The sequence below is a fragment of the Nyctereutes procyonoides genome, unplaced genomic scaffold (genome assembly GCF_905146905.1).
Source record: "Nyctereutes procyonoides isolate TBG_1078 unplaced genomic scaffold, NYPRO_anot_genome, whole genome shotgun sequence".
Lineage (NCBI taxonomy): Eukaryota > Metazoa > Chordata > Mammalia > Carnivora > Canidae > Nyctereutes > Nyctereutes procyonoides.
In genome coordinates, this window is record NW_026575142.1 from 39,531,400 (window position 1) to 39,555,325 (window position 23,926).

Sequence of the window (23,926 nt, forward strand, 5' to 3'; positions counted from 1 at the left end):
GCAAAAGGCTTTTATAATTTCGAGTTGAAAACAAATAAAAATTGGTATAAGAACCTTTCACTTCTAATGCACGTCTATCATTTCGCAGGTAGTGGGGGTGGGAACGCATGGGCGGAAATCAAACAGGGCGCTGCATGTACAGACTGGGGTCTAGCCCCTCACTCAGCACCCATCCTCACGTCCAGGTGGTCCCGCAAAGCTGGGTTTTGGTCCAAGGGCAAAGACTCACCTGTGTGGGCACCTCCGCTTCATCCTGTGACTCTGCTCACCTGAGAGGAGCTGCAGCCGCCCACAGGCTTCATTTACTCCGTGGTGGGCATTAAGCCAGGTGTCTTCCCAGGTGTCTTCCCCCGGGCAGGTGCCTGATGACTGTGGCAGAGGGAAAGAGCATGCGCTGTTGACCCAAGGCGGGAAACCATCCTGCTTGGTTGGGCCTGGGCCCTGCGTGAGCAGCCTGCCAGCCCGCAGCCCCTCTACGGCCGTCAGCGCCGACCCGAGCCCGGTGCGCAGTTGGGCTATTCCAGAACGGCTGCCTCACTGCCCCCCGCCCCCAGGCATCGGGCTGCCGGTGCCCAGAGGACCCAGGGCTAAAGCGCCTGAACAAACAGCCCTGTGGTAGGGCCACCACTCACAAGGTGAGCCCCATGCATGGCAGGTAAGGACAGGATCCTCCACAGGGGCCAGCGACGTGCGTGTGTGATGGTCAGTTCTGGGATTCAGCAGCGGGAATGAGAGTTTATCCAGCTTGTCCTTAAGTTCCATGAGTCAAAGATATGTTAGAAAACAGATTATTTTTCATGTTTCAACTATAGTTTTGATGCTGAAATTTGTGATATTCTATTTCTAGGCTCTTTTCTATTTGGTCTTCCACCTCAGTTTCTGGCTGCAACATTTTCTTGTAAAGGATTTTGCAAACATTGCACAGTGCGGTGCTTTCTCTTCTGTCTCCATGATAACTGCTTTCTTTCCTGAGATTTAAAGTTTGCCATATGAGGGGAGGTGGGTGGTGGGATGGGGTCACTGGGTGATGGGCACTAGGGAGGACACTTGATGAGATGGGCACTGGGTGTTATACTATATGTTGGCAAATTAAATTCAAATTAAAAAACAGGAAAAAGGAAAAAAAAAAAGAAAAATACAGCTTGCTATCTAAAAAACGAGGCCAGAACGACAGAGTCTGTAGTATGGCTCAGAGGGGCTCAGCAGCTGGGGCGGCGCTCCCTCCTGGACTTAGGGATGGAAACCCTTCCTGGTGGCCACCAGCCTTAAAAAGGGAGCCTATGGGGCAGCCCCGGTGGCGCAGCGGTTTAGCGCCGCCTTCAGCCTGGGGCGTGACCCTGGAGACCCGGGATCAAGTCCCACATCGGGCTCCTTGCATGGAGCCTGCTTCTCCCTCTGCCCGTGTCTCTGCCTCTCTCTCTCTCTCTCTCTCTCTCTCTCTCTCTGTGTGTGTGTGTGTTTCTCATAAATAAATATATAAATAAATCTTAAAAAAAAAGGGAGCCTATGCGTTTTCAGATCCCACAGATCAGTGAGGTCGTACAGTATGTGCCTTTCTCCGTCTGACTTAGCCCACGTACCATAATGCTCTCCAGTGCTATTCACTCACGCTGCTATGAATGGCAGGATTTCTTTCTTTCTCAAGACAGACTCGTGTCCCACTGTGTCTACCTACGCATCTCATCTTTATCCATTGATCCTTGCGTGGACACTTGGGTTGTTTGCACAACCTGGCTATCGTGAATAATGCTGCAGCAAATGGGGGCGTAGGCATCTTTTCGAGATCCTGTTTCCATTTCCTTTAGATAAACACCCAGGAGGGGAATTGTTGGGTCATATGGTAGAAGTATTTTGAGAGTAGAATGGTGGTTCCGAGGCCCCGGGGGCCTGGGAGAGGACGGAGATGGTGTTTAAGGTGCACACTCGCACCTGGTAGACAGACCAGTCCTGGAGACCTAGGCCACAGCACAGCAAACACGGTGAATAGGACACATGTCTCTGGCATGTGAGGGAAGGGACAAGAAACTCAGCGTTTGGAGGCTCAAGCCCAACATCTGGCATTTTTGAAGGTCGTGGGCAGGAAGCCAGGGATGAGTGACATGCAGACTATTTGGGGAGGGGGCGGGGTAAAGGTACAGACACGGTTCTGGGTGCTGGGGAGGGTCCCTTCACCCTCTAGAGCCTCCCTACTGACGTGTGTTGCTGGGGCTGCCGAGCTGGGAGCTAGAGGGTCTTCATGTCCAGCAGGGCTGGGAGAGTCAGGTGGTGATGGATGGACGGATGGAGGACATGGACCGGGTGACCGCGGTGTGCCTGGCTTATGTGGCTGGGCTCCTGCCCCGCGGCTTTGCTCAGCCTGGAGTCCCTGGGGGCTCAGTCCAGGGCGGTGACTCCCGGGGCACTGCGATGTCACCCCTAGGTGGGATTCCGCTCTGGGCGGCTCCTGAGAGGTGAGCCGGCTGAGGAAGAAGCTCTGTGGCTCGGTCGTGGCCCCCGCAGGGAGCCCCGGGACAGGCGAGCCAGGCCTCCCACAAGCACACGGCACAGCGGCAGGGCAGCGTCAAGCCTGGGGCCAGCGCGTTCCCCAGATGGTCACCACGGCCCCGGGACTCCTGTCAGCCCTTTCTGCTCGCATCCCGGGGCCACCACGTGTGGTCACATGGGGATCCCTCAGCACGGGGTCACCATGAGCCCTGGGGTCCGGAACCCGGAGCGCGGCCCTGGTGCTGCGGTTTCGCAGGGTCGGCTTGTCCTCGCTCAGCCCCCGGCGAGGTGGGGAGCCGCTGAGGCCCCAGCTTAGACATTTCCTATGAGAGGTCGGTGAGGGGCCGTTCCCTCTGCTCAGATTCTGACATTATCCCCAAGGGACCTGGAAGCTTTGTACCTAGAACTTTCTCCCCCTTCTGAGCACAGAGATTATGTGGGGAACAGAACATTTTCAGGAGGAACTAGGTTGTTGAGAAGAAGCTCACGTCCCCTCACTCCTAAGGAAGGAGGTTCTCCGTCCCAGGGCGCTGCGGGTGGGGAGAGCGGGGTTCTGGACACCGAGTAGAAGATTCCAGTCACTGCATCTTGTCTCTGGCCTCTGGGGATCTCCCAGCCCCCCGCCCCTCGCCCCGGTCACCAGCAGCAGACACGACACGGTTGCATCGACCCCACTGCAGTGGCCTGAAGACAGCGGTGCTGACGACGGGAGCCCCCACGGCTGCCTGGGTGGACGGGGGCCTCACGGGGGCCAGGCTGCAGGTGATGGAGAAGCCAGCACCCCTCACCACGGAGGGGGGCCACGTGGGGTTCCACACACAGCACCGTCCCCGTGCTCAGCAGGTGGCAATGCTAAATAAATGTCAAGGGACGTGATGTTTGGGCCATTTTGATGCTCATGTGTTGGCAGCAGGGAGAGGTGAAGGTTCTGGGCAGAGGCTGACACAGACGAGACAGGGTGGGGCACAAACCTCAGGGCACGTGTAGGGTCAGGTTGGGGGACAGACCCTGAGCAGGACACCCCTGGGGAAGGAGGCTGACAGAGGGCTGGGCATGGGTGCCCAGGTGCAAGGCTGCCCTCGCTGGTCCCATCTCTTCCCTCAAGGATGGGAGCCAGGCTCCCCCTCTGCTACCTGTCCCTGTCCTCGTGACACATCGCTAGGCTGTTTCCCGAGGGAACATGAAGTCCCTGGAGGCAGGACCACGTCTGCCCTTTTGCCAGCCTTCCCACAACCAGGCCAGCCGAGGTCCACTGAAGGGTCCCTGAACACAGCAGTGAAGGATTTTTGGAAATCTGTAGAAGGACAGGGGTTGATCCCTGTTGCCTCAGTGGATCACTGAGACCCTCGTGTGTTAGAAGGAGCTGCCTGAGTCCAGCAGAGTCCCAGCTCTGCCCCCTCTGGCTGTGACACCTGCAAACACGCGGTACACCTTCCTGCCTGTGGGGGGATTGGGATTATGTCCACGTGGTGGGCCCAGGTGCCAGGGAGGCGGGCTTGCTGAGCTGCGTCAGCAGCTGGGGGTGTCTGCAGGCCGGGTAGGCTCCGAGCATGCGTGGGGCCAACCATGCCAGGAACTGCACGCCTGGCAGCTGGCGTCCCACGCTGCCCCATTACGGCTGGTTTAGTCCAGGCCAAGGGGAGCCGTGTGATGCTTGATTACACACACAGCAACGTGCCCCATGTGGTCAGACGCTAGACTCAAAGTTGCTATGAAGATATATCTTATGTGTGATTGCTATTTAATGGCTAAATCAGTAGACTTTGAATAGAGCGGACGATCCTCCATAACATGGGTGGGCCTCACCCTAGCAGTCGAAGACCATACGAGCAAAGATGGAGGTTTTTTTTCATGTTAAAATGTGAATTTTAATTGTAAAAATTGTATTCTGTAAATATAGTTATATCAACCTCTGCACACAGCTTGGTTCAGATGCATACAGATATGATATACATGGATGTTATTTGTACCACAGAACAAAATCCATTAAACATTTACTCCTAGCTTCAGGATTAACCCCAGCTTTCTTTAGGCCATTAAAATTATTACCATTCAAAAAAGACGGAGGTTTTCCAGAAAAGGAGGCATTTGGCCTCAAGACTGCAACACAGAGACCCTGCCTGCTTTCCAGCCTTCTGCTCTGCAGAATTTAGATTTGCCAGCCACCCATAATCATGTGAGCCAAATCCCTAAAATGAAGCCCCCTTGTCTCTCAATAGACTACCTGTCGTTTCTGTTTCTGTGGAAGATCTTGAGTAATAAAGCAGGAATCACAGGGTCAGGGGTCACCCTTGAATTAACTGTGGTGGCGCCTGGAGAGGCTGCCCCCGCTCAGGTTCTAGTGGAAGCCACAGAAACCTCGGTCTCGGGGCTGCATGGCCCCTGTGTACTGCCCACCTCCACCCCCTGGTCACCTGATGTCTTCCCCCCTCCCAGGCTCCTCATTTAGGGGCCCTTTGTCCTCAGACTAGTTCCAGCACTTTCTCCTGGACCAGTTCCCCACCTCCCTGCCAGGCCCCCGGATCTCAGCCGCACAACTCATGAGCAATCACAAGCAGCTCAGAAGCAAGTGAAACAATATAAAATTTATTATAAAACTTCAGCAAATATAAATATCCAGGTGCCCATTCCACACAGAGCGAGTGGCAGGGCAGGAGGAGGAAGGGTAGCACCGGCGGGCAGTGGAGTGTCAGGGGTTGTGTGCAGCCTGCACCCAGGAAGGCTGGCCTCTCCGAACGGGTCTTACAAAACAACTAAATTCATGGAAAAAAAATCCCAAAACAGCACAACACACGGGAAGGAAACCTGGGGTTCTGCGGGTCACCACATCAGCTGAGGACATCTGTCTGGGTGGGACGGCCACAACCTCATCAGGGCAGCAGGGGTGTGGCGTGATGGTCTAAACTCCAGTAGAACCTGAACGTCTGTCATCTGAGAAGCATGAAGAATGGGTTGGGATAGAAACTCGCTTGCAAATAGCTGACAAGGGTGACACACAGGCTACCAAAGTTCTGTTCTCCAGGCGTGAGTCTGAAAGGGACGGAAGCACTGTGGCATGATTTTGTGTTTCCCGTTTCCAGAAGCAAAGTCTCAAATCAGGACATGGAGGCCAGAGTCTGGTGTCTCCCTGGCAGGGCAGATGCCGCTTAGAGGGGACACCCAGTTCTTGTTCCAGAAGCAGGTCTCAGCAGACAGCAGCTGGGCTGCTGCGGCGGGAAGAGGGGGCCCTGGGGACGCCCACCTCCCCGGGAGCTGCCCAGCTGCTTCTCCAGAGGGAGGCCGCTCACTCCAGACCCGGGGAAGGGGCCTCTGCGGGCCCAGGGGGGCCGGCACACTTGGCGGCAGAGCTGCTGTCCTTACTCTTAATTCCATCACCTTCTTCCTCCAAAGCACCACCCATTTAGCGTTTAGCAAGTTCAGCTCAGCTCCTTCTGTTTTTCTGATATGATTCATCTCAAGTGCACGTGATGAGCATGCGTCCAGGTCTGTAGAGTGGGCCTCCTGCCCACCTCCATACTTTATTGAACAGGTGTGTGCACCTGTGCCCAGACAGGCGTTCAGAACCACGGTTTGCACGAGCACACACACACACACAGACACACACACACACACTCTGTCCTGTCAGACAGCCAGACACAGCTCTCCTTCTCCCACTTCCATCCTTCTTGGCTGCTTTCCATGCACCCTGCATGGCTGATGTGGGCTGGAGATGCAGCACCTCGTATTCTCCGCCCTGGGAAGGGGCCCCCGCCGCCGGGGCTCACAGGTTGGTTGTGGAGCACGTCTTGCAGCACCGCTCGCCGTAGAACTGGTGGCTGCACATCCTGTGCTGGGGGACAAGAGAGCACCAGGGGAAGTGGTCTCTGCAGGTGCCATCTGAAAAGCAGAGGACACCGCGTTAGCCCGGGGTCCCGGGGGCCGTGGCTCTGAGGCAGTGGAGGGCAGCCCTCTTGGGGAGAGGTAGCTGTGTGCTGGGGGGGGGGGATGTTCCCCCAAGACCCTTCTTGGAAGGCCCCTCAGAACCGAAGTGTCCTCCCTCCTGTGCTACCCCCACCCACTGAGTGACACTGGTGATGACGGCCTGGCCGTGTTCAGTTGTTCTCTTCATACCGAACGTCAGTTATTAATTCTCCAGAAAGGAGAGAGAGAGACGATGTCACAGACTCAAGGCCCCAAGGCCGGGGCTCTCTACCAGCGGGCACCCCACTTCCTCGGGCCCATGAAGGAACCGCTCCAGAAACGTGACAGCCGTGCCCTGAAAAGCCATGGCCAAGCCAAGGGGCTCTGAACACTCACCTGTCTTCTCTGCGATGGGGCAAAAGTGGGTGTTGCAGGCCAGGGAGGCTGCGGGCTTCTGGTGCAGGAAGCAGCCCAGGGCTGGCCGGCCCCCCGCCAGGCACTGCACGGCCCTGGTCTGCACGCCGCCCCCGCAGCTGGCCGTGCACTGTGAGAAACACACGCACAGCGGTCAGCCTGGGCTGCCGGGGCCTGGGGCACCCCCTGTCTCCCGAGCTTCACCCGCCCCCCAGACTCCTCAGTAATTATGGGTGAGCTGACCAGGTTCTGGATCAACAGGGGGCCAGTACCAGAGGTCTGAGACAGTCAGTCTTGGGGGTCCACAGTGTGATGATCACAGGGGAACTGGAGCGTATCTGGGGGGTGCCATGGTCGCTCCCCGGGCCTACCCCTGGGTCCACACCAGAAAACAACCCCCTTCATGGGAGTCCATCACCTGGCCACCCTCTCGGGACTCTTGCCGGGGAAAACCTTGACAAGCCAACTCCCACGGAGGCACCATAAAACCACGTTCTTCCTATATCCCAAGTTCCCAGACCCTGGATGCCTGCCTGGAGGCGGCCACACACCCAGCCTGGGCTCGCTGGCATCCTCCTGCGGGCATGGCTCCGAGGCACGCAGGCCCTGGCGTTGTGAGGCAATCTAGCACAGCGGGGCACGAAGGAGCCCATGGTCAGGCGACCCCTCCCTATCTGGCCAGGATCCCCCCGACAAACCATGTGAGTGGGCCCATCTGAGCTCCACAGTGGGCAAGACATCAGGGGACGGGCCACCTGAGAGACGGGGGAACCGGAACCAGCAGGCAGTGAATCTGTCCAAACAGGAGCTCCTTGAAGTCTGGACCAAATTATGTAAATTATGCTTAAACCAGGTTCCTGTTTCAAAGATGTCAAGGATGTAGGCAAGTGGGGAGCACCTGCCAGAAGAGGGGTCAGACACCATGGCAGGTATCTGGTGCGTGGGAGGTATGCGACTCCCTGGCTTCCATGCAACGGTAGACGGGTCTGAACGGAACTGGGCATGACAGCACGGTGCAGGCTGCTTGCCAAAACGTATGGCACAGCCAGGAGACAGTGACCACCGGAGCCACACACGGGCATGCCGGGGGCCCATTCGAGCGTGTGAAGTCAGCAAGCCCTGGGCACCCCTTCCCAGCAGACGTCAGCCTGCCAGTGAGCAGCGCCGCCCTCCTGCTTCGTTCCCAGGACCCGCTGCAAGCAGAGCCTCCCGAGGAGGTGCCATTTTAAAGTCCCTGGGGGTAGGGGCTCCGATGCAGCAGGTAAACCTCTTCGTCGAGTCCGAGTCCTGGAGGGTCATAAGCCGAAGGAATTGTTCTTTCTTTTCCCCTCTTTAGGTAAAGGACGGCCGGGGCCCTGGCGGGAAGATGCAGGACTCTAGCTGATAAGCATGTGGGTCTGGATCGTTTTCGAGGGGCTTGCCCCTTCTCTTCAAAACCAGCTTCAGCTAAAGCCGTCAACGACTCAGGTTCAATATACGACTGTAGCAATCAGGAAAACAAAACAAAACAAAACAAAAACAACAACAACAAAAAAAACCCAAACCCATGGTGGGCAGATCCCAGTCTGGCTGCAGAACTAGCAGGCTCATCCAGGATGGAGCAGATGTTTCCCACTGCCTACTGCACCCATCTGAACATTCTGCAGCAGCACAGTTACGGCTTTGCGCTCTGCCCTTCGAGCCCCTCCCCGGCCAGCAAGGCGGAGACCTTGAGGAACGCGCGGGCTGCCCTGGCTCACGGCTTCCCACGGGTCACATCTGCATCTGTATGCAGCCACGACCTCTCTGCCCCCAGCGGAGGCCCCGTCATCAGCAGCAGCTGGGCAGATTTCCAGCCTCGCTGGCGACATGTCTCATCAATGTGTCTCTCTGTGGCCATCATTTTGCACCACTTAAAATCATTTGGAAGCGATTTGATTCTGTCACTGACTCATTTATTCACAATGGGAATCGCTACCTCCCCCGTACCAGGCACCGATCCAGGCACGAGATACCAAGTGCTGGACACAAGCGACTTGCCCGTCTTCGGGATTTACTGCCCCTACTCAAACTGGGATCCTTCACACTTCGTGAAGAGACTCTAGGACTTGGATCTGCAGGTCGGAGCTCATGGCCTCTTCCTCAACTTGATGGGGTTTCTCTTGAGCATTTCAGGAAATTAGAAACGGGGACCTGCGTTGGTCTGTCGACCTACACACGGCGACAAATGCCACAGCCACTGTCCAGACCATTGGCTGCTGGCCTCACCCCAGGTCAGTGGCTCTCAGAGCTGCTGTGCCAGCAAACCACCTGCTGGATTCACCTCAAACCTGGCACTTCAGCAGCCCCAGTGGAGCCTGAGAACCTGCATTTCCAACCACGGTGCTCAAGCTGCGGGTGGGGCCACACTTGCTGGGCCACCGCTCTAGGGGACAAGAGCTGTGTCGGCAAAGGTCCTTGCCTCCAGAGTCGACTCCAGTCACATCTGACAAGAGCGCACAGAGCTGGTGCATGGCATGACGCGACCAGGTGAGCCAGCCGTCTCATAAAGGTGCCCGTGTGTGGCCTCGGCGGTCACTGTCACCTGGCGGCCACACGGACTGCTCCTCCTCACCCCCCAGCCCACTTGGATTACTTCTGCTCACCTTCTCATGTCCCTGCTGCAGGTGTGGGAGGGCCCCGCACCCTGACTCCAGGGTAGCCTCTTCTTGCCTTACAGCCCCTGGAGGGCAGCCACCGCCCAAACTCCCCAACAAGGACGGCCTACAGGTGTGCAATTCTGGGTCTGTCTGCTGAGGGGGCAGTGAGGCACCTGCAGCTGCCAGGGTGAAGCAGGAATGTCACGCCCTGAAGAGTGTCCCTGGGCTGCTATCCTCCACTGCCACCAGGCTCCTCCAGGTCCCCGGACCCCTCTGTTGTCATCCTCCACACACCTGCCTCCCTCAACCGGGGCCTGCGGTCATGCACAGCTGAGCCAGGGCTCTTTCTGGGACTGCTCTTTCCGAGGACGCCCCACCCCGAGGTCAGCAAGTAGGGTCTTCTTGCCATTCCAGGATTATACAACCTTGTGGAATGTGAATGTGACAGCACCTCCTGGGAGCCCTTTGTGCTGCCCGCCCTCTGAGACGGCCCCTGCGGGTGTGTCTCAGACTTCCTGGGGGTCTGAGCGGTTACCTGCTAAGCACACATTTTCCAGAACACTAAAATCCTGAAAACCCTCTTCCTTCTGGATTTCATCTGTTTCAGGAACGATCTCCGTGTTTCTAGGGACATCTTGCACCCAGAGGTGCTACGTACGCTCTGAAGAGATGAGTGGGAAAAACTGATAACCACTTAGTCGTTAGCAAAAATCCAAAGAGTGCAATTTTAAAATAACGTCTGCCTCTGGGTTTGTTTTAAATGACAAGGATTGCCCTGATGGCAGAAGGCTGGTGATGCCTGCCATTTGCCGATGCTCTGGGTGGCCTGATTCAAAGGCAAATTCCCACCCCCTGCATTCACGGGACCCATGACTGCCTCAGGGCTTCTTGCAGGGGGAGGCTCATCTCCCAAACTCAGGTCCGGCTAGGAAACAAACCCACTTTCATTCCTGAGAGTCAGAGGTCTCACACCTTCCTTGTCCCCCCTTGATATCGCTCCCCTCCCAGGAGACCCACCAACGCTTTTCCCTTTGTCTCCTTCCTGGGGCCCTGCGGGCTGTGCTCTCTTTCCAAGTCTGCAGCTCTGCCCACCAGAGCACTCCCCACTGTCCTGGAGACCAAGGTCCACTCAGGTCAGGGGGGAGAGAGCACAATCCTCAAGGGCTTCACCATTACAACCTCTGCTCTAAACATAAATGCAGCTGGGAGTTTGTGTACAGATTTAATGGCCTACAAATAGAAACTCTCTCCAACTCGGGTGGCTCGTGCTGTGACCTTAACCAGCAATGCCAGCAGGAAGGTTCTGGTCTCCCTGGGCGCCACCCATAGCTGCAAGACAGAGAGAGCAGGTCGGCAGTGAATTCTTAGAGGTGGGTAGGCAACTGGATAGAAGGGGGCAGGGAACCTGTGTATTGTGTGTGTGCCCGTGTGTGTGCATGCCCATGTGTGTATGCTCATGGGGGTGCATGCCTGTGTGTCCATGCTTCTTTGTGTGCATGCCTGTGTATGCATGCCCGTGTGGACATGACTACATAAGTGCATGCCTGTGCACGTATGCTCACAAGTGTGTATGCTCATGTGTGTGCATACTTATGTGTATGCATGCTTGCATATACTTGTGTGCGCATGACCATATGTGTGCATGCCTATGTGTGTATGCCTGTGTATGTGCATGCGTGCATATACCTGTGTGTGCATGTGCCTGTATGTGTACAAATGCATATTGCTTGTGTACATGTGTATACCCACATACGTGTGTGTGTTTGATACAACTTTCATACAACCGTAGTCATAACTGCCATATCGATCATAAGCGACATAGCTCCTTGCCTCTCAGAGCCTATGGGTTTCTAGGTCATTTGTGCACGGTCCTGCTGAAGAACCCCCAGAACAAGCCAGGGCTCCCACATTCCAGCACTAAGGACACACTCTCATCTCCGTCATGTAGAATCAGACAGTCCAACAGGTGTTCACATGTAAGCCATTCTCAGAGCAAATCAACATGTGAACCACCTGACACTAAGCCCAAATGACCAAAACGATTTCAATCAGTCCTACCAGGCAACCCACCATGAAATGCGGTGATAAGCAAAGCCATTTAAGTCAATAGAAACCCTACAGATCACATAATAGAAACCATGGTCTTTTGACTGTGACAAGAATAAACCTGTCTGGGGGCAGAGTTCAGCCAGCCACTGGCCATCCATTACGGCCTGACAATTTCCCACAGTTCGGGGCGCGGAGTCTCAAGTACCAGTGCTTATAGCAAACATAACCCTTTGAGTTATTACTACCAAGAAGGTGAAGTCTCAGAATGTAGTAGATGAGTCACCCAGGATAAAAACCTCAGGCGGCTTCTGTAAACATGATTCCTTAGACAAACACATTAAATACTTCAAAAAGCTACACAAGATGTATTTTAGGCTTTAGGTTTTTAAATGAAATGCTGATAAACTTTGTTTTCCTAAATTTTCCCGAGGTCTCCACATTATGTACCCGGGGCTGAACACTGGCTCAGGAGAGGCTGGGGAGCTGCGGCGGCTTCAGGAGCCTCAGTTTCCCCGTTGACAGAGGAGGAGTGGTGTCGGGAACCACCTCTACGTGTCTCCGACCCACACCTTCCGAGGGACAGAGTACAGCCTCTGCCCCAGAGACAACTTGATTCCGCCTCTTTGCTCATCCCTTGCTTCCTCTTGCTGCATGGACTGTGTTCACAAGAAGAACACAGCCTGGGAAAATGTGGCTGTTGATGCATTTTGTTGACTTAACATAGAAAATGCTTGGGAAGGATATAGCTCACACGCCCCTGCTCCGACCATTTAAGCTGAACAGTTTCTAACTGAACTACTTAGGGGAGAGGGGCTCATCTATTTCTAAATGCAAGTGCTTGGTCAGGTTGAAGACCCATAGAACCAGCAGCAGGCTGGGATGCAAGCAGCGGGGTGGGGGGCACACACAGGCTGGCCGCCACCACACACCTATCCTCCCAACCCCTCCGTCTCCTCTGCCTGCAGCTCTTTCGAAAGAGGAGAGAGTCCAGGCCGGGCTGCCCCGTGCACATGAGAAAGAGCTCCTTCCCGTGGTTCTGCTCCTCTGGCCAGGCCAACAGATGAGAGAGTCAGAAAACGCTCCGCTCCTGCTCGCGGGGCCGGGCCGAGGTGAGCATCCTCTCTCCTGGGCACACCAGCAACACCGGACTCGTTGGGGTCTGGCCAGTGGGCCTGGCTCAGGACGCCTGAGCCCCACACACCCCTCCAACCTGGGTGCACCCCGGAGCCAAGAGCAGCAAGGGCAGCAGATGCGCGAGCAGTGAGGGGACCTGGGGCAGGCGGGAAGCAGAGAACACGTCCGAGGAGCAGAACCACCGGCAGGGACGGGAAACAAGCCCCAGGATGAGGACGGCCAGGAGTCCAAGCAGGAAACAGGGCAATGTGAGAGGTGGTTAACACACCACCAGCAGGATTCTTCCCTAGAGTGGAAGGTGGTGTACAGAGGTGGGGTGGGGGCACGGATGAGCTCCGTCGTCTTGGGCTGGCCTTGTCTCAGGGCCCAGGCAGGCCTGGACAGCCGGGGGCGCTGCACCCCCTTCCCATGTGCATGGCCTCGGGGTTACCAGGGTAGACAGTACCGTCACCGACTTATTCCAGATCTTGTCCTTCTTCCCCATTCACACTCACCCCCGGGGAGGTCTGTTCTTACATAAAATAAAATCACGTTCGCCCACACTTAATCGGGTGACGATTCAGAACACGGCATGTGGGCCCCAGAGCCCAGCCTTGGAGAGCCGCACCCACACCCGGGAACACAGGCTCCACACCTACTCTGGAGAGAAGGGTCGGGAACCGGCTCCGTGGGTTCGGGGGGTACGCGCCCCCCCCCACAGAAAGTTCTCCACCTACACCAGGAGCCAGCTCCCAGAGCAGGAGGCTCTGCTCACCCTCTCCACGGGCCCTGAGTGCCAGCCTACCTGAGACCAGGGTGAAGCAAACCAGCTGGCTCGAGGGGGGCCTGCGGCTGTGTGCAGGGGGTGCCGGGGGCAGGGAAATGGGGTGCAGGCGCGCTCCAGCTCCACGCTGGGCCGCGGCAGGTGCAAGCACTTCTTGGAGACCAGCTCTCGATATTTCCCAGAAACATGTTTTTCAGCACATTTTAAGAATCTTTTCTGTGTTCCTCTTTCACAGGTAACAGAGCACTAAAAATAAAAACAGAAGATGTGAGTGAACCACATTTCTTTGCTGGCGGCTGTCTCTTTTATAGCATCTGAAAGTCGCACTGTCTTCTGATTATAGCAGCTTGAACAGTAATGCAAGTGTAAAAATTCAATGAAATGGCATTTTTTGAAGGCATTGCAGTATCTATCTTGTAAAAAGGAGGATTTTAAGGTGCAGCATTTTGGGAGATCCGTAGGGGCAGGGCAAGCATACACGACTGGAGTCGTCCCGAAGCTGTCATTTGAGAAGTTGAAACGCTGGGTTGCAGCTGATGCTGGAATGTGCAGAAATCTAATACACATGGACGAGAACAAATGCCAGGGCTCCAGGAGTAGCACCGCTCAACCGTGGTGCGATGCTGGCCTCCAAAGCAGGGGCAGGCGGAGGACTCCCAGGGCTCACGATGCACCTTCCTCAGAAGGCTGGCTCAGGGCATAAATCCATTCTTTCCCCACCAGGGAGTGCTCTGAGGCCGGGCTGTCCCTCATGCTTCACAGGGCACGGGCACAGGGGTCCTGAGCAAACCGTGAACAGTGGGCCTGGCCAACGGCTGCAGTCACAGCACAGTTGCGAGCGATGCACACTGCAGCACCACCAGGCCGGGCTCTGAGGGTCTCAGGAGAGAGGTCCCGGCTTCAGGCACTGCCGCCTCGAGCCAGCGGGGTGGGTGGTGCTGAGCCCAGTGATGAATCCGCCTGGCTCAGTGTCTGCAGATCACATAAACGGAGGAGCCTGGTGTGTTTCCCGCACCACAGAGGAGATGGCCCTGGGAGGCTCCTCTCTGCTGCTGCTGGGAGAAACTGGCGTGTGTGTGTGCACGTGAACTGTTCAGGGTGGAGACTTTCCACCTGGACACCACCCGCAGATTGCATGGCACGGTGGCTTCCTTCCTACAGGCTCAGCCTTCAGGGACACGCGCAGAGAGATGTCTCTCCTAACGACAGTGCGGCTCAGTCCTCGGAGACACCTGCCCTCCCGCATCCCAGGTGGGAGAGAACGGGAGTCCCTGGTTGGCAATGGCAGGCTTCCTCCGGTAAGCCAGCGTGTTTTTATTTTTCAGTGTCTCCGCAGGATTCAAGGCCCTGCTTGATCGATCTATCCCGCCCTCCTGAACAAGGCCTCACGGGAGCTTTGGGGGGAGAGCCCAGGTCGGCCCCCGAGGGGAGTGGGGCTGGGGAGCCACTGCAGGGGGCAGATGTGCATCTCTGGGACTGCGGTCTCCCAATACCCTGTGCAGAGGTGTCCCCGCTGTGTGCGGTGCTGCTTTCTGTAGGGCATTACCTTTCTGATCTTACTGTCACCTCCACCAATGAATTGTTGCACGGGGTGATTAAGGAGATACCCTGGCCCTCAGGGTGCTGTACAGATGCAGGGACCTGGGGGTGGTATACCAATGACCCCTTCCCAGGGGAGATGGCACTGGGCACGGGCAGCACTCTGCGCACCCTCATGTGGGGCCCCAGCCTCACTGGGCCCAAGCTGGTCATGTAATCTTTACCAGTCACGCTTCCAAAAGCTTCCGACCAGCACACAGGACATCCGTGCCAGCGAAGCCAACAGAGCAGATTCTTCCCAAAATGCAACCACCGTCCATGGAAACTCATCTGGGGAAATGGTTCCCCCGTCTCTTCCACCTCCTTCCTGGTCGACGCTCCAGGAGCACTGCCCCAGGAATGGTCACAGCTGTGCTGGGGCTACCTGGGCCCCCAGGACCCCTGCCAGCATGCAGCGCGTCCCCCACTCGTCCTGTCCTCAACACCGAGTGATGCTGCTGGGCGACCTGCTTGATGGAGGGGATTGGAGAGTCCCAGGGACGCCGGGACACGAATGCTGTGAAGGAGCTGGAGCCCAGAGGAGTGACTTGAGTGGAGGGAAGCAGACTGGAGGAAGAGGAGTGGGAAGCAGGGAGAGCAGGGGCGGGGAGACAGCCCCGGGGGACAGCCGGCCACGCGGTTCCGGCTGGACCGGGCGCACATACCTGGGACCAGGCAGACAGCAGCCATTGCAGCTTCTTGTGCTTGTGGCAGCGCTCCAGCAGGCAGACCTCGTGGGTGCGGGGCTTGGGCTCCGAGCTGCACACGGCATCCGGCAGCAGCTGCGCCCTGGCCGAGGGGTTCGTGCTCTTACAGGCCACCGACCTCTTCCTCCATCCCTTCCCGCAGGTTCGAGAGCACTGCAGGGGAAGAAACGGGGCAGCTCCCAGCAAGGAGTGCATGCGACCGAGCCCGGGGGTCCAGCCGTAGGTCCTGTGGGACCAGGTGAGAACCCAGCTCTGCGATCCTCAGGAGGAGCCCACCCTGCCCCTGTTACCTCTGCCCAGGGCCCGGTGCTCCAAGCAGGCGGGCAGCTCTGAGTGTTGCAGGCCTGTCGGCTGGAAGGCACGCGCTGTGGACACAGGCTGGCTGCCACCCGCTCTGACACGTAGTGTGCCCGTCGTATGCACTGGACGAGCCGGCTCTGAGTGCCCCCGCCGCACGTCCGGCTGCAGGCACTCCAGTTCCCCACTGACCAACTGGGAGGAGACAAAGACGTTGGTGAGGGGCACCACCTCTCCAGCGGACACAGTGGCACCAGTCCCACCAACAGCCCATGGGCACCTGGGTATTTCTAGTTGCTCTCCAGGACTGTCTGGTCCCTGTTGATTCTCCCTGCCTTGATTAGCTGTCCTGGTTCACCTGCCATTGAAAATGACCATCCTCAACCCATTCTGTTCTTCCCTCCAGCTTGATTTTAGGTGAGAAATTCCACACATGTGCAAAAGGAAAGCCCCGTGTGTCCCCATCCACCCAACTTCAAGAATCTTCAACTTAGGCCCCAAACCCCATAGCATGCGGAAGCAAATTCCAGATGTGACCATGTTTCAATAGGCATCTCCAGAAAATGAGGATTCCTTGGTTTTTAAAACATCGCCACAATACCATCATGACATCTAAAATATAAACCATGATTCCTTAATATCATATTATTCATATTATTTTATATTGTACCAATTCATATTGTATTTTTCAATATCATATTATTCATTAATATCATAATATTCAGGGTTTTGTCCCCAACCATGTCATAGACATCCTAACTGCTTGTTGGAGTTCAGAACCAGTTAGTCCACACTGTGCGATGGGTTGGCAGGTCTTTCTTCTCCTTTCCTCCAAAGGTTCTTTCTTAATCTATTCTTCTATTCCATTTATTGGCATCACAACCAATACTGCTCAGCTTGCTGAGTCTGCACAACTCTTTCTGATCATCACATGAGTTTGCAAATTACACCTCTGTGGTTCCACTTAACACGTTCCTCTGTCCTCCCCACTTTTATATCTTAGCAGCTGAATCCAGTGGCTTGAGAACATTTAGGTTCTATTTATGTATGTATGTATGCATTTCTTTTTTAAAAAGATTTTATTTCTTTATTTGACAGAGAGAGAGAGAGAGAGAGAGAGAGAGAGAGTGAGAGAGAGAGTAAGAACACAAGCACGGGGAGTGGCAGGCAGAGGGAGAGGGAGAAACAGACTCCCTGCAAAGCAAAGAGCCCAATATGGGGCTCCATCCCAGATGAACTGAGCCGAAGGCAGATGCTTCACTGACTGAGCCCCTGTGGATGTATTTCTGGTATGATGACCTCAGGCGTGATAACTTCCAATAGGAGGCTCATAATGCCTGGTCATCTTTCTTTGAATTTGTTAGAAGCTATAGAGAGTCTCTCTCAAAGGAACCTTTTTTAATTTTCTTTTCTGAGAATTAAAGTGTTTCTTGTTGACATGCATGTCGGCAGGCTGATGGAGGTGGGATGGATCCATCTAGGCTCAGCCCGCAGCACCATGTTGGGTATCAGATAAGCCTGCAAAGGTCAACAACGCTGCCTGCTGGCTTTGCACAAGCCCATCTGCAGGAGGCCCTACGATGCACTCTCTGGGTGGGGGTCATTGGAGGCAGGAGGGACAGAGGGTGAAATGTGGCCCAGGGACTAGGGTTCCTGTGATGGGAAGGCCTTGGGCTCCCCAAGGGTGGCAGCCCATTGGTCTCTAAGAGGACATGATGAGTCTCATTCGTATTTGTCTTCCTATTCAGGGCATTCAAGCAAACATCGGGAATTTGGCAGGTGACTTTGGGATCCAAGGGGCTCCGTGCTGGTGGTTGTGAAGAACTGCCAAAAGGGCAAGGAGAAGCCATGGGTTCCTCACTCAGCCAGCTCGGCATGCCTGTCCTGCAGCGAGGAGCACAGATGGCCAGCCACGCTTCCTGGGGCAGCATCTTGAGCCTCTGTCCCTCGGGGATGCTCCCAGGGGGCCACAAAAGGATCTCCGTGTCTCCTCCAAGCTATTCCTGGTGTGACTTAATCCAATAATGGTTTTCTTCTGAATCGTGGGGTCAAAGAGAGAATTTGTGCCCTGATTTATCCTTTGGCTTTGTGACACACACACACAGACACACACACACACACACACACACACACACAGCACACGGGACCCTGACAGTCACATTCGGGTTAAGCCACAGCCAAGAATGCCTGGTGGAGAGCCCAAGAGACACCTCTCAGAAACACCCCGTGCCCAAGGGAGAAAGTCTGTCAGGACCCAACAGGGACCCAACCCATGCAGAGAGGGATGCAGCGCAGAAGACATGGACTGCCCAGAGGACCACTGGGATTGCTGGGTCTCTCTCGCAGCATGTGTGCACATTTTTATTTATAAACAGAGGTGAGAGCTGGCAATATATGCAACTTCCAAGTTTGTCATTTTAAAATGTGTGTATGGAGCCTACTTAGGATTCAAAACAAAACAAAACAAAACAAAACTGAGAAAGTGTTAGAGCCAAGAGGAGCCTAAGAATACACATCAGAGAGAATGAGAAAGTTTCCTGAACCAAGAAAAGAACAGTAAGTAGAAACTAAGAAAAACTGAGAAACCTTGGAACTTTAGTTAATAATGTGTCAATACTGGTTTATTAATTCTAACACAGGCACCATACTAACGTAAGATGCTAATAATGAGTGAATTGAGGGTGTGTGTGTGGGAGCAATGGAGACTATGTAATACTGAACTATCCAGTTTTTCTAGAAATCTAAACTGTTCTAAGAAGAGTCTATTAATTATTTTATGAGTTAATTATATTTCTGTATTTGAGTAATAAAGAGGTGGCTTACATGGTAAAGCTTCTGTAAATGTGTTTTCAGAGTCTCTCTGGACCAAGGTGTGCTTAGGAATATGTATGGACCAAGGTGTGGTTGGGAATACCTGTGGACCGAAGTATGGAAATACCTAAAGAAGGAACCAAGGACTCCATGCCCCAGGAGGCCCACAAGCCTCACAAGAAGGTGCCAGTTCTGGGGGTGCCGCGCTTACCAACAGGTCTGAGCAGAATGACAGGCACTTTTCTCACGCTCTCAAAGGGGCCGTGACCCCGCAGAATCAGTAGAACCGTAGAGCCAATACCTGGACTCTCGTGAAAGCTGCGACAAATGAGGTGGCCAGGGGAGAACGGGGGGCTGACAGGGACAGAGGGGCCTTGTCTCTGCGTGTGGGCAGCCCTGGCATGCCTGGCGCCGTGGGGCTGGCACAACAGCTCCCTTACGTTTGTCTGGAGAGGGCTTCAACTATTTCATACCAAGTGTTTTTCCTGAACAGATCCTACCGTGCTTCTAGGAAAACTATAAAAAACTGTGACGCCAAGTTTTAGTCACCCAAAAGGAAACTGTTGGCTTTGTAGGAATCGTTCTAGATCAGCTGTGGAAATGTTTTCATTTTTCAGTGTCGACGAGATCGGTGATTTTTATTTCATGGTCAGCTGTGTAACTTACACACCCTCGTTGTGAAAAGTCAGCTTTCAGCCTTGTGGCTGCGACGGTTCTGCATTTGCAGCCTCTGGGTGGCTCGTCTGTTGTCTCCCCCCATTTCCTGCATTTGCTCTCCCAACCCCGAAGTCTTATAAATTCTAATTGGTGTGTCCACAATGGGGTTGCAAAGATGTCTTGGCTGCTCTCAGGCTTTTCACACCACTTCGTTATGTCTTCTGTCTCCACCATCTTAAGCTGTTCCAACACTGGGTTGATCCATCCTCTGCCCTTCTCTTAGCTGCCTGTCATTAAGGAATCCTCCCGAATGAAGATCATGCACACGGCATATGGAAGTGCCAAGTGTCTGTTTTATTTCACAGGCAGAGCTCTGGGGAAGTGTCTTGATTTCAGCTCATGAAGGAGTCAAACTCCACGCAAGCTTCTGTGTGGGTGTCTGAGGGTTCCGTGAGCAGAAGCCAGGTGTGTCTGGTTGCTAACCAGTGGCCATCCCTGCCCTGCCTGGTTCTGCTTTGCCGAAGTCCACCATCTGGAACAAAGCAGGTAGCTGGTATTACCCAGATCAGCTGGGCCTCCCAGGCAGGACCTGGAGGACCCAGCCACCCGGCCACCACGGTACCTCCCCACGGAGGGCCCCCTGGCCCGGGCACCCCTTCGAGGCTCCCGGTGCCGCTGGAGGAGGTAGGAGAATTTATGGCTGCCTCTGGACAACTCAGGCAGGGTTTCCTGGAGCCATTTGTTCAATAGTCAATATCCACAATTATCACCAGCCATTGGCTGCTTCTCAATAAAATGACTTTCTCTTCTCCATTAAAAAAAGTTATAACATTTCGGTTTTGATTATTTCATGTTTCTTCTGAAAATGCAAATTCTCAGCAAGGGTATATGAAGCAGGACCAGGGCAGCCCTGGGGTCGTGAACTGCCACTCTGACTCCAAGGTCAGCGGGGCGGGGACCTGAGCTTGCTGCTTAGGGCGCAGCCCCATCTTGGGGCCACCCAGGGGCTGTCATGGATTTAGCGTCAGGAAGTCTCGCAGACAGCATGTAACTAAATTCTAAAATGAATTTTAGAATTTAGTTCCTGTTTCTTTTTTCTGTTTTTCTGTTTGTTCCATTTGCAGTTTCAAAACTGTGCACCTGCTGTTCCATTTTCACGAAGAACTCTTGACCTTTTAGGTCACTGTCTTTCGAAAAGGTAAACGCATGTTCCAGTGGCCATGGTAGACAGGAGGCGTCCATGGCTGGATTTAATTCAGGAGTGAGCATCAGACACGGGGATGGTCGGCATGGAAGTTCAGCTGTAACCACGGGGCGGCCACTCCGCTCAGCTGACCTAGGGCACGCGGTGGTGCACCTGCCCCATTCCAGCGAGCTGCTCTGAATCAGACTGTCCACTCTTACCTTCCTGTTCCACCTGCCAAGACCTCTGCCCAGTGTAAGCGTGGGTGCTCACAGGCTCAGCCCTCAGAGCGCAGGGGTGAGGCAGCTTCTCCTGTGGTCTGGCAGGACGGGTACTGTGTGACTTTGGGGCACGGATGGGCGTGTCTTCACGTGCAGGGAATTTGAGGTCTACCCCACTTTTCTTCTAAATGACAGGTTTTAAAAATCACATGGTGCATCCAACGATACACAGATGCCACCTTGAAAATCTGTCTTTTTCGTAGGAAAAAAAATTGGTCACAAGTTAAAGAGCACGGGCAGGCTGTATGCTGAAGGCACAGTGTCAGGCGCCGGGAGAACTGGTACCCGGAGCCCAGCTGGCAGGATGCCACGGGCCCAGGGTGCACCTGCCCTGACCGCTGCTCTGACAGTTCGTTACTGGTCTGTGCCAAGCACGTTTCAACGGCACACACTAGTGCCCACCACTCTCTGGGCAGGTTCAGAGGCAGGCGTGCTGCTCTGCAGGAGCCAACAATCTTGGTGCTCAATGTGTAAGTGAACGGTGTCAATTTAGCCAGAGACTCTGGACAAACAGCTTGCACTCTGCTCACACTCCCGCATCTGGAGCAATGCACCGAGTCCCCAGGTGCATCTAGAGGGAGGAGCAAGCCGTCAGAAATGACAGCTCGACACTCACCCACCCCTGTGTGTCGGCATGTCTTGGATGTGGTCTCCCAGGGGCAACACTGGGGACCGGCCCTGCATTTCACCTCAGAGCCAGACGTCCATTCCTGGCGGCCGGCTGGCAAGGACAGGGGCCAGACTGCGGAGACCAGGGGGCCTAGCGGGGAAGGCGGGCCCTGCCATGGGCGCTGGGAAGCACGTGACTTGACAGCTACTTCATTGTGTTCAGCCTCAAAAGTCAAACCACCCCGTCCTGCCTGTGACCCCGATGGAGTGGTTTCTAATGAGCCCGATCCCCGCCATGAGCTGTACTCCTCCCTACATGTGCTCACTGTGTCTTTGCCCCATCCCACAACAAAGGGCATCGGAGGGCTCACTCCGGGAGCGGTGCTGCGAGTATTCACTTCAGGGACTATGAGAAGTCAAGGGCAGGCGGGTTTTCATCATTCAGGGGCCAACATGCCATCTGTACTGGATTTTCCTGTCTCCCCATCCTGCAAACAGATGCTGCCTTAAGGATCGGTAAGACCAGCAGGGTGTCCACGCACATGGGGAAAACCAGGGACAGTGGAATTCCGAGGGACACACAGATCAGAGAACCTGAGACTGCTTCCCTGGACAGGCCCCCAAATGCTGTGGCAGCAAAAATCCTTCACCCGGAGGTGTTGTCTCTGCAGATCACAGAGGGTGTGTGCATTCTGTTGACTCAAACACAAAACTTGGGCTCATTACAGGTCAAGAGCCATCATCAGATTCTAAATGATGCCACGGTGCTGGTTCACTGAGCTGATGCTCCTCCATCCAATTTCCACGGAAAAATGGGAAAAGGAAGCTGAGTATCAGAGCTGGGGAGGACCTCAGGTCTGGGGAAACTGAGTCCCAAGAAGCAACGGTGGCCATTGACACAGGGAGGGGCAGGGCCCCAGGACGGTTCTCTGCTCTCGGAGGTGAGTAGAGGATGAGCAGCATCCTTTCCATCCTCATATTTCTCCCTGGGGGCGCCTCCCTCCTGCTCCCATTCAAACCCATCCAACATCCAACCTCCCTCCTGCTTCCATCCATACCCATTCAACACCCAACAGCTGAGCCTGAGCTGGTTACCGAGATGACAAACACTTCCGCACAAAGCAGAAATGTTAGGGTGGTGACTACGCACAGTAGACAGGCCAGCAATCCACACCGGATTGCAGCAGGAACTGTATACCCACAGAGCACGGGGTTCTTTCTCCACTTTACAGGGTTTTACATCCCAAATTCTCCTGCCTGGGGAGCGTGCAGAGGGGCGGACAGGACCCTGGTCTCTGTTGGCAGCCCCACCTGAGCTAAGACAGAGGCTCCCAAACCTCAGCTGGCTGGTGCAGTTCTCAAACACCTCTGTGCTCCTGGTCTCTCCTCCATTCCACAGGAACCACAAACGAGGGGTGGGAGGAAGGAATGTGGATTTTTACAAAGCCCTTCCTTCCCCAACTTGGTGGCCTGGGTGACCCGCAGAGTCAGAGACACGACTCTAAGAAATGCAACCCACTGTTCTTGTGGACACTTCAGGGCACGGGCCCCTGCGGTTCAAAACTGCCCTCCCTCCCCTGCATTAGCACTGAGCTGACATTATTATTTAACTATTAAGAGAATTAGGATATGCCAATAGAAGCCAGGGCTGAGGAGCCTGGTGAATTGATTCTTTTGGTGGAAGGCAGATACTTTGATTCCCTATTGTTAACAAGTCAGAAGGGCCCACCCAGGTGCCCCTGCAGACCAGCGCCCTGGCTCTGTGTAGCACTCAGGTTTTTAAGACTGTGCCCTGGAGCAGGTTTCTGGCCCCCGACCCCACAGCAGGGCTGCTGGGAGTGCAAATCATGCAAGCTTAGGCTCCTTTCCCAAGAAAGAGCATCCCAGCACCAAGTACTGAGGAGCTAGCACAGACAGGAACAGCTTCCTTGTGTACGGACGCTTCCAACCTTGAAATGAAGAGCTCTGAGAAGTAGAGGTAACAATGCCCAATCTGGATACCCTTCCAAGGTCCCAAACAACCCACCTGGAGAACTGCGGAGACATTCCTACCCTAGCACGGCTCCGTGGTGCACGGTCTTGCAAACTCACATTTTACTTGGACACGGCAGGTTGTGATAATGGACATTTTCCTAACTGGTGACGCCAGCGGGGTCCCTGCGTGGCAGGACCAATCTAACCTCAGGGCCACCCTCAGGAGGACAAAGCGGTTGGGTACTCCTGGGGGAGTTTCTGCCTGGGGGCCCTCCCCATCTGTTCTGTTCCTCTCTGGACACCAGGCAGACTGCCTGCATGGCTTCTTCCCTGCCGCTGGGTCACTGCCAGCCTCCAGAGAGCTCTCTTCTCTATTACTCACAACTGTTCTCTATTACTTCGTTAGACTCACCGGGCCTTTCCACTCTCCTGGCGAGTCACCCTGGCCACCGCCCACGCTGTGTGGA

At 54.9% G+C, this 23,926-nt stretch overlaps 1 protein-coding gene across 1 annotated transcript in view; it reads right to left on the reverse strand.

The window, feature by feature from the left end:
- Positions 1–5,093: 5,093 nt before the first annotated feature.
- The window catches only part of ADAMTS16 (ADAM metallopeptidase with thrombospondin type 1 motif 16), a 153,119-nt gene continuing 134,286 nt past the window's right edge, over positions 5,094–23,926 (reverse strand). Inside the window, exons 19-23 of the mRNA XM_055307756.1 lie at positions 15,938–16,139; positions 15,606–15,800; positions 13,384–13,608; positions 6,781–6,928; positions 5,094–6,360 (exon numbers count right to left, since the gene is read on the reverse strand). Coding sequence (XP_055163731.1) covers positions 6,245–6,360; positions 6,781–6,928; positions 13,384–13,608; positions 15,606–15,800; positions 15,938–16,139 — 886 coding nt within the window. The 3' untranslated portion in view covers positions 5,094–6,244. The remainder of the gene's footprint in view (positions 6,361–6,780; positions 6,929–13,383; positions 13,609–15,605; positions 15,801–15,937; positions 16,140–23,926) is intronic.